We start from the raw sequence: 11,963 nt of genomic DNA, 5'->3' as shown, positions 1-11,963 counted from the left end.
AAACCAAGCATGTAAATTAAACAGGCTGTAGAGAAGATGAGAAGACAGATAAATTATCCCCCCCCAAGGCTGGAAAGGTTTGTTGTTGTGTTATTGTCTCCGTCCATGGTCAGTTTGCATGGTACTCGCCCCTCCATTTTGTGAACATGCAAGGGTTTTGTGTCCTAAAACTTGGGGTTTTAGAGAGATTTAGTTTTCTGGTCAGCATTGCCAAGCTGAACTGAGCACAAAGGTTATTTTCTTCAGCAAGGCAGCCCCAGAGATGGGTCAGGTTTGTGGTGTGACCTGTGTGTGTGCAGAGAAGGGGCTGCCAGCAGCGCACTCGGTGTAGGACGGTGGCACTGGGTACCCTGCCCGCCCAAATGCCTTATGGCTGTGGGTCCTTGTAAGGGTCTGAGGAAGCAGATCAATGCTTTCCCTCAATGCAGAGACATGGATGAGGCCAAGTGCGTGTGCTGGGCCTGGATAAGGGACCCTTTCTGGAGCCACCCGTGCCCTCAGATGGGCCCATCGCTGTCACCATCGGTGTGGCTCCCTCCTACCCTCCCCTGTCTGTCCCCCCCACCACCTCCGTATCCCTCCGGCCCCCTTGTCCCAGAGCATCCGTCCCTCCCCTGTCCCTCGTCCCCTTGCCCGAGTCCCGCTCACCCCCCTCCGTCAGCCCCCTCACCCGGCTCCCCGTCCTCCCCCGCCCCACCGCAGCGTCCCTTGTCCCCTCCCCGCCCCCCGGCCCGCCCCTCGCCCCCCCGCCCCGGCCAGGGAGATGGCGCTCAGCCCCCCCGAGCGCCGCGGCGGCGAGCGGCGGGGCGGGCGGGCGGCCGAGCCGGCGGGGCTACCGCTCCACTCGCCCTGGACCTTCTGGCTGGACAAGTGAGTGGGGGCTGGGGGCGAGCAACAGTCCCGCGGGACGCACCGAGCCGGGCGAGGGAGCAGAAGGGGAAAAAGAAGGGGGAGAAGCCCTAAAAATCCGTCTGTGGAAAGCATCTCTGTGCTTTCTCTCTCCTTTTTTTTTTCTTTTTTTTTTTTTTTCCCCCCACTCGTGGAACGGGTTGGAGAAGGGGAAATTAATCTTGGGAAACCGGGCGATGCGAGGGAGCGGGGGATGCGGTGTCCCCTTCCCCTCGGGAAGCGGCGGCGTTTGCCGGGAGTTAGTTCGGGAAACGGGTTTCTGACAAATGCTCTCGGTTTTGTGGTTGGACGGACACACGGGGATTGTGTGTTAAAACCACCGGGGGTGGCGTTTTAAACTCTAAATTTAGCCCTGGCGCTGGGCAGCCCCGGGGTGGGGGGGGGGAAGGCGAAAGGTTGGGCTGTGCTGCTGCGGGGTGGGACGTGGCGGGGGTGTCCCAAACCGACCCGCGCCCCCCCGACCCGTCGGGTTTTGTGACTCTTGAATAGTCAGGTTTGACTGCTTTGACTCTTAAAACCGGAGGTGAGCTGTTTTGAAGGATTTGCTCCGATTTATGAACTAACGGCAGCGTTCACGCGGTGGGATTGCGTTTCGGGTTCTTGAAGCTGCAGCCTGTTGTGGAGAGCTGCCAGGGGAGCTCATCCCGTGGTGCGGACAGCCAGGCACCCAAGTCAAAACTGAAAGAGAAAGTTTAAAATCAGAGTTTGATATTAGGTTTCCAGTGTGTACTCTCTGGCATCTTGTTTTTAATCTTCTGCACCTCCCTTTTCTCAATTTTCTCTTGTATTTCTCCTCTCCTCCAACTCCAGAAGGAAAGTTTTTTTCCTTTATATGTCTTTCTGCCACTGAACATACTGCCTTGTTTGTAACTTTTCAACTCATGACAGAGAAATAGCAAAAAAAAAAAAAACAAACTACAAACTGTTGAAAGCACACAAATATTCTCAGGTCCTGCAAATCAAACCTTAAAAAAAACCCCACAAGCTATTTCTGGTTAATCCTTTTGAACTCAGGATGTAGTTATGGTCGGGTTCAGGATCTGAGTTGTGTTTTCTGTTTGTTTTTAAAAAGCACCATTTGAACTGGTCTTTAAGCAAGCTACATCCAGATCTGTTTGTTTACACAAGCCATGTGGAGATAAGCACGTTTGTCTTTTATAATCAACATCGGAAGTTAAAATCCATTTCAAGTTCCTGAGTTGCATCGTGCTATTTTTTCCCCCCCCCATGTCTTGGTTCCACTGTAATTTAGACTCTTAAAATTCAGTTATTTTATTGGTTTTTTTCTTTTTCTTCTTTCTGATCACATATAAGTGCATTTCATTAGGTAGCATTGTTATTCCTTAACTTATGAAGCCAAGAGTGTATATGTGAGGGAAAGAAAACAACGACCAGTGGGACGTTATATACACAAAACTGTGTTTTGTTTACCAGCAGCAGGGATAGAATAATGGCAGGGAACAAGAATGACAGCAGCCAAGGCATTTTTCATACACTTAAAAAACAGTTAAGGCATTAAAAAGCACACAAGAGATGCACCCGTGAACTTCATTCACTGCAGCGGGTGGAGGTTCCTGTCTCTCTACAGCGTCCTGCAGAAGGGGCTGTGACATTTAGCAGTGCGCCCACGCGGATTTGATGGAGGGATCGTTGCTTAGGTTTGCACAGGGTGGACTTTCCATAGGAGATAACTGTGGGCGCTTTTTTAACTTACTTTAGTAATACCTGGTGTGGAGCGGTGATATTTCCTCATGAGATGGCACTGATTTTTGACTGCCACTAAATTTTGCCCTGTACTTGGGCTGAAAGGCAAGAAGTGATGCTTAAGTATAAACACACGTTGAGATAGATCTGTAGTTATCTCCTTCTATTAAATTACTGCGAGAGGTCCGTGACATACATATTAACATCTCCAAAATGTATCTTTTCATTAAGTCACACTGTTAAAATAAATATCCATCAGCCAAGCTGTACTTCCTGTAGCAGCTAGTGATATGCTACCAAGTGATTCCCTTGGGGCTCACAACCTTGCTTTTATCATAGTGGCTCTCGATACGTCTCCTGCTTCAGCAGTAAATGCCTTTGTTTTATCTCCATCAGCACTTGTTTCTGTGAATGCCTTGGCACAGGCTTAACATCTGGAGACTGGGATCCTGTCACCAGGTTCTGGTCCATTGCCATTGTCTCTCACGTGTCGCAGGGCATCTGCATTTCCCGTAAGCGCTAAGCCTTTCTTGGTATGTGTGTCTAAAATAGTAACCATCTGATATCGCTCTCTGGTATCTTACCCCGTATACGCTTTAGGAAAGCGAGCATGATGAAAGCATTTGGGAGAATGTTATTCACCAGTTTGACAAATAAGATCCCATCTGTGATCTTCAAATGCTCGCAGGTGAGCAGTTTCAGAGAAGCTGTCAGGTGTTTGTCTCTTAAGAGAAACAAGATTTCCTTTTTAACTGCTAAAATGTTTTAAGGTCACGTGCTGGAAGTCTTGAGACCAAGGCTTTAGGTCTGCTGTTTGTTACGGTTTGAAGAATCCACAATAACTTACTGTTGTTTAGACAATTATTCTCTCGCCCGATGACCCCTCCCCACCTAGGAAGGGGAACTGGGGAAAAAAACAAGGAAACACGAGTATTGAAATATATTTAATAGAATAAGACTAAATAATTAACATTAATAATACTAGAGAACCAATATTGATCCTGATAGCAATATCAAATATACCGGCATTATACTCAGCCCAATTCTATCTTAGGAAGCCGTGCGCTCCCAGCAGGGACAGCCAGTGTGGGACACTGCGAGCGCTGCGGCTTCGGGGGGAAGGGAAGGGCTCAGGGCCTGGCACCGGGGCAAGGAGTTCTCAGGACTGCAGCCATTAAGGAAGAGAAAACTTCTCAGCAGACTTAGTAATTTTTATTGACTGTGATGTTCATGGTATCAAATAATCCTGTTGGACCCTGTCAAGTGCCTGGGTCTCACTCCTCCTCATCCCTGCACCTGGCAAGGCTTGAAAACACCAAGACCTTGAAACCCACATACCATCGCTGGCTATAAAGTAAATATTTTCACAAATTCAGACACTAGAGTCTTCTAAAAGTGCATTTTCCCCAAGCATTAGAAGAGACCTTACTGAAAGGTAAAATTACTGAAAGATAAATTAATCCTGTGTCACTCAAACCAGGACGCTGTTTTATTTGTCCATTCTGCAGGCTTCCAAGTTCATACCTACGTGTCTGATTTTCAGTACTCTTACATGCAGTGACGTTATGGCCCATGGGGAATTTCAGCAGGTCTTGCAGATGCCTTTGGTACCACCTTGGGAAGCTGATCCGTGCTGGTGGCTCTGCACACTCGTGCTTATCTCAGTGAGGCTCCAGGTTGGTGTTGGGTCCTGCTTATAATGGCTTCTGGCTTTGAAATGAAGGGTGCCTTTCTGGTTTTTGCTACACTGTGTAGTCTTTAATCTATTTTTTTATTTTTTTTACAACAAAGTGGAATGCATCACTGAAAATAAAAAATTAAAACCAAGGATTGCAAATCTGGTCATTATATTCCTGTTGTGTAGCACATTGAACACGGGGATTGTACAAAAGGAGAAGTCAAGTGAAATGACCATCAAAGGCTGGGGTGTCCTGGGTAGGTGCTTGGAGCCATCCCTTAATAGGATTTGGGGTTGCGGATCTGGGTGCGATCTTTGTGTAAATACAAAGCTGTGAAGCTGATTGTGCTTTTTGATGTACGTGTGGACATGATGCAAATATCCCACTTGGCAAACCTTGCAAATCACGAGGGTCGTTTAGCCTGGGTGGTGTATGCCTCCTTACATTTGATGTTACACCAAGTAAGCCTTTCCCTACCAGAAGATAAGAGAGAACGTACTATTAGTTGTCTGATTTTTCCAGCTTCATGATGAGAAGCCTGAGGTTTTGTCAGGGGTAACAGGTTTTGGTCCAATGTGTGTGTGCACACGCAATAATGAAGATGTTGCGCGTCCTTGCGGAAAGACCGCTTTTAAAGATCTAAGAGCAGCTGAGCTGCCAGCGTTGCTGACAGACCGCTTTCAGCCAGCAGCGAGGAAAATACCAGTGCCCTTCTTTACAAATCAGTGCTTTCAGAAACTGAGCACAGATCACACAAAAGCCTGGCACAGAAGTCTCACTTCTAGATAAACTTGGTCAAAGACGCGCTGGCTTCCATGGAAGTCTGAGTGCTGAGTGTGCAGCAGCGCGGGTCGCGTTGCAGGGTCACGTCCTGCCTGCCTTGTCTTCTTGCTTTACTTCTAAAATACACTGTTAGGTCATTTTGTTTCTGTTGCCAGAATATTTTAACTCTTCTGTATCTTTTTGAGGGGAAGAATACGCTTGTAAACGTTGTAAAATATAACGCGATGTTATTAGTCTGTTCCAGGAAAGCGAAAATATTCTTGCATAAACGTATTATCCTTTTGTGCTGATTTTTCTCACTCCATGTTATACTGATAAGTTCTATATAAATAAAGTTTGGTTGATACGGAACAATTTTCATAGTAATTGTGAATCTTCATAAGTGAACGCATCAGATATCTGAAACTGAGCTTAATAATTTCCCTTCTTCCCTATAGCAAAATCTTATTTATCTAGAATCATCTATTTCGTCTATTAGAGCTCATGAGTAGGTGGCTTACAATGAAAAATGATGGTTAATATTATAAGAATGTTCAACCCGGTAAATGCATTTTGACAGGCTTTGATGGCTTGAAATTAGTCTTTGTATTCAGAATGGATTAGCAGATTTATTTAGTTGCCACAGCATGTTTTTGAGTTTTTGCTTTGTAAGTAAATATTTTGCTTATTTATACCAAAAGCAGTTGTGGCTAAGTACTTACAGGGGTATCTTCAAAAGCGCTTGGCAGCTTTTAAAGCTCCCGCTAAAGCTGCGATGAGATTCCCACTGGGAGACAAAGGCCAGTGTGAGCACATATGAAAAAACTTTTATCCTTAATTCTTTGCAGGGAAACAGAAGAGCTACAGTTCAGCATCAGGCATTAACATAAGCACAACCACCTGGAGGTTTACTCATGGATAAAACAATGGAAGTTATCTTTGTATCCTTTGTTCTTTATTTGTGCTGGAATAAAGGAGGAGTAGTGAAGCAAGCCGGCGTTAGGATTCAGTTCACGTAGGTTATCCCTATTTCCATGTTCCACTTTTAACTGATGCCCACGTGGTTTGCTGCAAGATGCCGTGCGGTGGCTCTGGCCTGATTTGGCGACTCGATTAATCCTGATATTGCACTAAAATTTCTCCCTTAAAGATTCTGAAGATGCAGAAAAGTGGCATCACGGGGCACAAAACAGGCAGAGCAGGAGAACTGTTGGATGTTTTATGGGCAGACTCTCCGTGGGGAACCCAGATGTGGGTTTGCAGGTGGCGTGGCGATGGACCAGCTCCCTCCATCCCCGGGAGAGCCGTCGGTGCCTGGCTGGTGCTGGGACCCAGCTGGGAGGACCCATCCCCTCCCGCAGGGACTTGCAGGGCCTATTGAGTTACTTGGAAAGTAATTGCTCACCATGATGATAACTGACAGTTCAGTATGGCAGATCGGATTAACTTTATTGTTGATGGCAGTAAAGTTATCCGAAAGGGAGGAATCCTGTAATAGCTTCGTTTCCAGGGCCAGTATTTGCAGGGTTCCCATTCCATGGTAGCATGTGTGTTGAGGTTTTTAGCAAAATACACAACCATCTTACTACTCGCTTATAGCGTGTTCGTTTAAAGAGTTACAGAAATACGAATTTCTACAGATTCCTTCACTAGGAAGTCATCTGCCGTTTCTGCTAACTTAATCTAAACTTATTCTGTGTACTCAGTTAAAAAAAAGAAATCGCAATTTCGTTGGTTTCAAGGCACAAAACCCCACTCTGTTGTCATTTGTGCTGATCTACTGAGTTTATGGGTGGCTATCGCAGAATCACTGTGGTTCAAATTTGCCAGCAATCTGTAATTTTGCAGGAAACTGAGATTTTTTTTCTTTCTGTCTGTGATTAAAATACCATCTCTGCCTTATATTCATCTGCTAAACCAAATTTGTGCAGGTGTAATTTCTGCAGCAAATGATCCCAAACTTTTAAATTGACGCATGTTATAATTTTCTCACTTGCATTCCCTTTGGTATTTATTTTTTTTTTTTATAAAAAAGTCTGGGGGCATGTCTATAAATCACTGACACTTTCCAGGGCTGGGTGAAGGGCTGAAATAATGCTGTGTAATTCAGTGGGCACGGAGCACTCGCCAGGCAGGTTACTAGAAGTAAATGGTAGCTCACCTTAACTTTTAAAACAGATAATTTGCTGGTTGGTTGGGGTCTTCTGCCAGCTGGTCACATTGTTTCTCTGGAAAATGTTTTTTGCAGCTATCAAAATGAATCATGTTATAACCTCAGAGTGGAATATTGTCTGTTTTTCTCAGCTGCTCTTTTAGAGGGCGCTGATTTTTCTGAATGGCTACCGTGATTATCTGGATAACCTTTGAAGGCTATCGTTAGAGAATAAATTTTAATTGTAGACCTTACTATGGCAGCATCTCAGTGGCAGTATCAGTGTGAGATAGGGAGTGGTGATATCACATGCTGTAGAACAAAGTTAACCCTTGGTGACTGCTGAGTTAGCAAAGTGGCAGTAGTGCCTCAGAGAAGTAGTTTCTCGGGCAGTGGTGTGAGACACCCACAGGCAAAGTTATCTCAGGTTTTGCTTGTTTGTGTTTTGTAATGTATGAAATGAAGCTTCGTAGAGAGGAGCCACTTCTGTCAGCAACAAGCTAAAAACTAGGGGGGGTTTGTTGCAAATCCTCTGCTCCCCACTGACAAACAGTTAAATCACTGGCGAAGTTTTCTGTCTGTTTTAACTTGCTACTTTTTTCTTTTCTGCATTCAAAAGCCACCTGACTGACTTTGTTTCTGTTAAATACTGTGAATTTTTCTTTCTGCTCTTTAATGCTGTGTGTAGAATGTAAAAAAAAAAAAAAAAAAAAAAAAAAAAAAAAAATACTCTTACTATGATAATTCTTTTTGAACACGTTGATGAAAGTTTTGGCTGTTGTTGTTCCTGAGTTATCGGTTTTCCCATGGGAGTTTTCATAGTTCATGAGGCACAGGACTAGAACCTGCACCGCAGAGACTCCTTGGGTTTTGTGTGTTTTTATAAGCTCTAGTTAAAGTGATTTTTGAAATTTGGACATGTAACACAGTTTTCTCATCAGCTCCACAGTTGCAATATACCCTTATCTAGTGATTAACAGACAAATAATAAAGTAGACGTTAGTTTGTCTGTTCTATACTGAAAAAGTTGAGAGGGATTTCTCTGCTGGTTTTGTACGTATTTTTAAAGTAACTTACTTTTGATAGGAGCCTTCAAAAAACTTTGGAACTTTTATTAAAGTTTTGAAGATGTGATGCTGTTCCAGTAGTTTTGCATGTTACATTTCTTCCTTTACACAAATACCTAGTTTTTCCCCCAGAGCCTGAATTATATCTGTAACAACTGAGAGTTACTTTTGTGTTTTCCTGGACATATTTCATGCTGATCAGATGCATCAGGACAAACAGCCGCGTTGACGGAAGCGTTGCTGAGATCTGGTTTGCCCTTACCCTTTCTTCAGCAGGTGCACGAGCAACAGCTGCGGTTTTTTCCCCCCATGTTTCCTTAAATCTGCTTCTGTTGCTTCTGTTTCCAGATTTAGTCATTTTACACATTTTTATTTCTTCTTTTAAGATGCAATGGGAGGTTGCTTTGTCTTTGATCTTCATTTTTCTTTAGAAACCCTCCTTCAGCTTCTGATGGGGAAAAACTGTTTCCAGTTCTAACAAACTGCATGCACCTTACCAATTTTGACCTCATTCCTCCTAAATTGCGCCTGTGGGGGCATGTGCTGGGAATTGTAAGATGGTTGTTACCTTGCGCTATTAGTGTGGTGACAGGAGCCAGCGATGTCTGGGGATGTGGATGGACCGTTCCCTGCGTCGCACGCACCGAAGAGTCGTGATGAAGGTTATAAACAGAATCATGGAACCACTTAGGTTGGAAAAGACTTTTCAGATGATGGGGTGCTGTTATGATTTGAAAAACCCACAGCAATTTAATATTGCTTAGGCAATTATTCTGTCACCTGATGATCCCTCCCCACCTGGGAAGGGGAATCGGGGAGAAAAACAAGGAATCACGAGGGCTGAAGTATAAACAGATTTAATAGGATAAGGCTAAATCCATTAACATTGATACTAAAGAAACAATATTGATCCCAATACCAATGTAAAATAGACAAGGATTATACTCAGCCCATTCTCTCCACAGCAGGTTGTGCTTTCCTGGCAGGGGACAGCAAATGTGGGGCACTCGAGCTCTGTGGCTTTGGGAGGAAGAGAAAGGCTCAGGGCTCCGGCACCGGGGCAAGGAGTTCTCTGGATCACAGCCATCATAGAAGAGAGAGAACTCTTCAGCAAACTTTCTGATTTATAGTGAATGTGACATTCATGGTATCAAATAATCCTGTTGGCAGCTTGGGTCAAGTGCCCAGGTCCCGCTCCTCCTTATCCCTGCACCTGGCGAGCTCGGAAACACCCAGACCTTGAATCCCCTGTAGCATAGCTGGCTATAAAGTAAATATTTTCACAAATTCAGACACTAGAGTATTCTAAATGTGCATTTTTCCCAAGCATTAGAAGAGAAATTAGTCCTGTGTCGCTCAAACCAGGACAGGTGCCTAAAGGGAGCAGCTCCAGGTGGGAGCTGGGAATAACCAGGGTGAGCTGGAGAAGCTAAACGGTGCCTGGTGAACACCACGTAACCCTGAGGTCTGGCCATGAAACCAACCCAAGGACCTCCCGGCTGTATGGGAAGTGCTGGTAGTAGACGTGGCTTGAAGCAGCAAGTGCTGGTGGTGGAAGAGCTGGGGGAAGCCCTGGAGGTTTCCAGCGCGGTTGGGTGACGGGGCTCGCTGCCCGCCGGCGGCTGTGTGCCCCTGCCACCTAGCGGCCTGTGCTCGGCCGGCTGCCGAGCAAATAATCGTTCATTCATTCTATAAACTCCGTGGATGACTTTTCTTTTTAAAAGTATGGAAGGCTGAGAGTACGTTAAAACGCTCCAAGGAGGTTCGGGGTTGTATTAAATGCGATTAACTGGCGGTCCCTCGCTGATAGCCCTTCGCATTGGAACTGCAGAGCTTCTTCTGATGCCTGGCGCAAGGAGGGCCATTAAAAGGAGCACTGTTATTCTTGGTTTAAAACTCCTAATTCAAATCAAAATATTCTTACAAAATGCCCAGTGAGTCTTAATTTATTCAAAAGTGTAAAAGCACATGAAATGATTCATGATATTTGGAGTTGGAGTTTATTGTGCGACTTTGACATATGAATATTTCAACTTCACACTCATGTGATTCACTTTCCCCATCCATCTCTCTTCTACCCCCTTGATAAAATAAATATTTTTATTAATCTCTACTTTGTTTCCGAGGTCACTTCCTGGGACAACAGCGGCTGAATGTGCGTTAAATTTGAAGAAGATTTATACAGTACAAACGGTACAGGTAAGGTGTAAAGCTTTGCTGTGGGAGTTACCACATGTTATTAATGTAACTTCACACCTTAAGTTTTGTTTCTCCTCATACGATGCGTCACACCTGTGGCTTTGCTTACCTGTGGTATGAGACGTAAGCATTATTGTGGGTTGTGTGGGGTATTACTTAGTCATTGTTTGAATTTCATTTGGCTTTCCAGACCAGGAAAGGAGGAAGCATATTGAATTGAACAGGCAAGAACACTCTTAAACTTCCCTGAGTTTCCACTTTTGTCTCCATTGGGTGTTATACTTGATGTATTTAAAATATTTTTCCTGCCTTTTCTCAATTTTTTTAATACAGAAAATCGTTACACAAACACTAAAAGTTACAGCTTGTGGTTTTTTGATTTTTCTCTCCTTGAGCATGAATTTTAAAAAAGAATTTCTAGCAAATTGATTTGAATTAAAGTACTGCAATGTTTGCAGCAATGAGAAATTCTGCACGTCTGCGTCATCTGCCAGTGCCGAGTAGCGGGCATCTCTTGCAAGTAAAATTGCATTTCTGTTTTAATACCAGTTAGCATGAAGTGTAGCAAATTGGTATTTGTCTCACCTTAATGCTAGGCTGACTCTAGTTCACTAAAGCTCTGAAATTCTAAGGCAATGCCAAAACCTTCTCTTTGAAGCAGCCCAGCCATAGTGATCTACTGAAGTTTTAAATAACGCTTTCTCATTAACGTCTGCACAACTTGTTACGTCGCATGATGGAATTGGCCTAAGAAATGAATTGGCTTTTCTGGAGCCAAAATTGGAGTTTTCTGGAGATGAGTTTATCAGTAGAAATTCTTTGGCATAAAGCATGGAAATGTCCTTCAGACCCTTGGGAGAGGTTCCCACTCACCTCTCCGTGTCACCAGAATGTCCCCATTGGTCATGCAGTGAAGTTTTCTTATATTTCTATTTTTTTAATATATATTTTTAATAGTCTTCCATCTCTTCCTGTGACTGGGTAATGGCTGGTAAGTAGAATTGCCAAGGGCCACAAAATTATATCACATAATGTTGCAATCTTTGTTTCTAAAGTAGTGCTAATGATTAAGTATTAGATAATACTTAATGAGTTGTACTAATGCGCAATATTGCATTACTGCATGTTGATGCAACGCACGTCTTTAAAGATCCTTTCTTATTCCCAGCTGTTGGATGAAGAAGAAAGGGGATTGGGATCTTTTCAGTCATCCCTCTGTGTTGCTCACCACTGCTTTTGGGCGCCTTTTATCCGCCCCAAACATGTAGGACAGCTTCTGCTCTTAGCAGCAGAAAGGCTGGGAAGTAATCTGATGGTTCCTGGTAACTTGGGTCCTCTAATTCCTCCCCCATTCCTGTATTAATGTGTGCATCTCAAATTCTTTGCGTCTGTTTGCAGCTTTTCACTGTGATCTAGACAAAGTAGCTGGATTGCTAGTTAGGCATTCAGTTCAACAGAATTATTGTTTGTGGTGGTTTTGTAACTCAAGAT

General features: G+C 44.1%; 1 protein-coding gene across 10 annotated transcripts in view; it reads left to right on the top strand.

Moving 5' to 3' along the window:
• Window positions 1–480: 480 nt before the first annotated feature.
• The window catches only part of EIF4E3 (eukaryotic translation initiation factor 4E family member 3), a 29,694-nt gene continuing 18,211 nt past the window's right edge, over window positions 481–11,963 (top strand). For 3 of the 10 annotated variants that reach the window (XR_012589418.1, XR_012589417.1, XM_074603387.1), the window contains exons 1-2: window positions 641–870; window positions 10,400–10,472. Coding sequence is in view for 4 of the 10 variants with exons in the window: in XM_074603387.1 (XP_074459488.1) it covers window positions 764–870; window positions 10,400–10,472 (180 nt within the window). In the remaining 6 variants the exon portion in view is untranslated. Of the gene's footprint in view, window positions 871–4,121; window positions 4,290–8,106; window positions 8,550–10,399; window positions 10,473–11,963 lie in introns of those variants that run through there. The other 7 variants (XM_074603389.1, XR_012589420.1, XM_074603384.1 and 4 more) reach the window with 7 other exon arrangements.

The sequence above is a fragment of the Larus michahellis genome, chromosome 10, assembly GCF_964199755.1.
Source record: "Larus michahellis chromosome 10, bLarMic1.1, whole genome shotgun sequence".
Lineage (NCBI taxonomy): Eukaryota > Metazoa > Chordata > Aves > Charadriiformes > Laridae > Larus > Larus michahellis.
The sequence above is the reverse complement of the archived record's forward strand: the minus strand, read 5'-3'. Positions and strand labels throughout refer to the sequence as shown.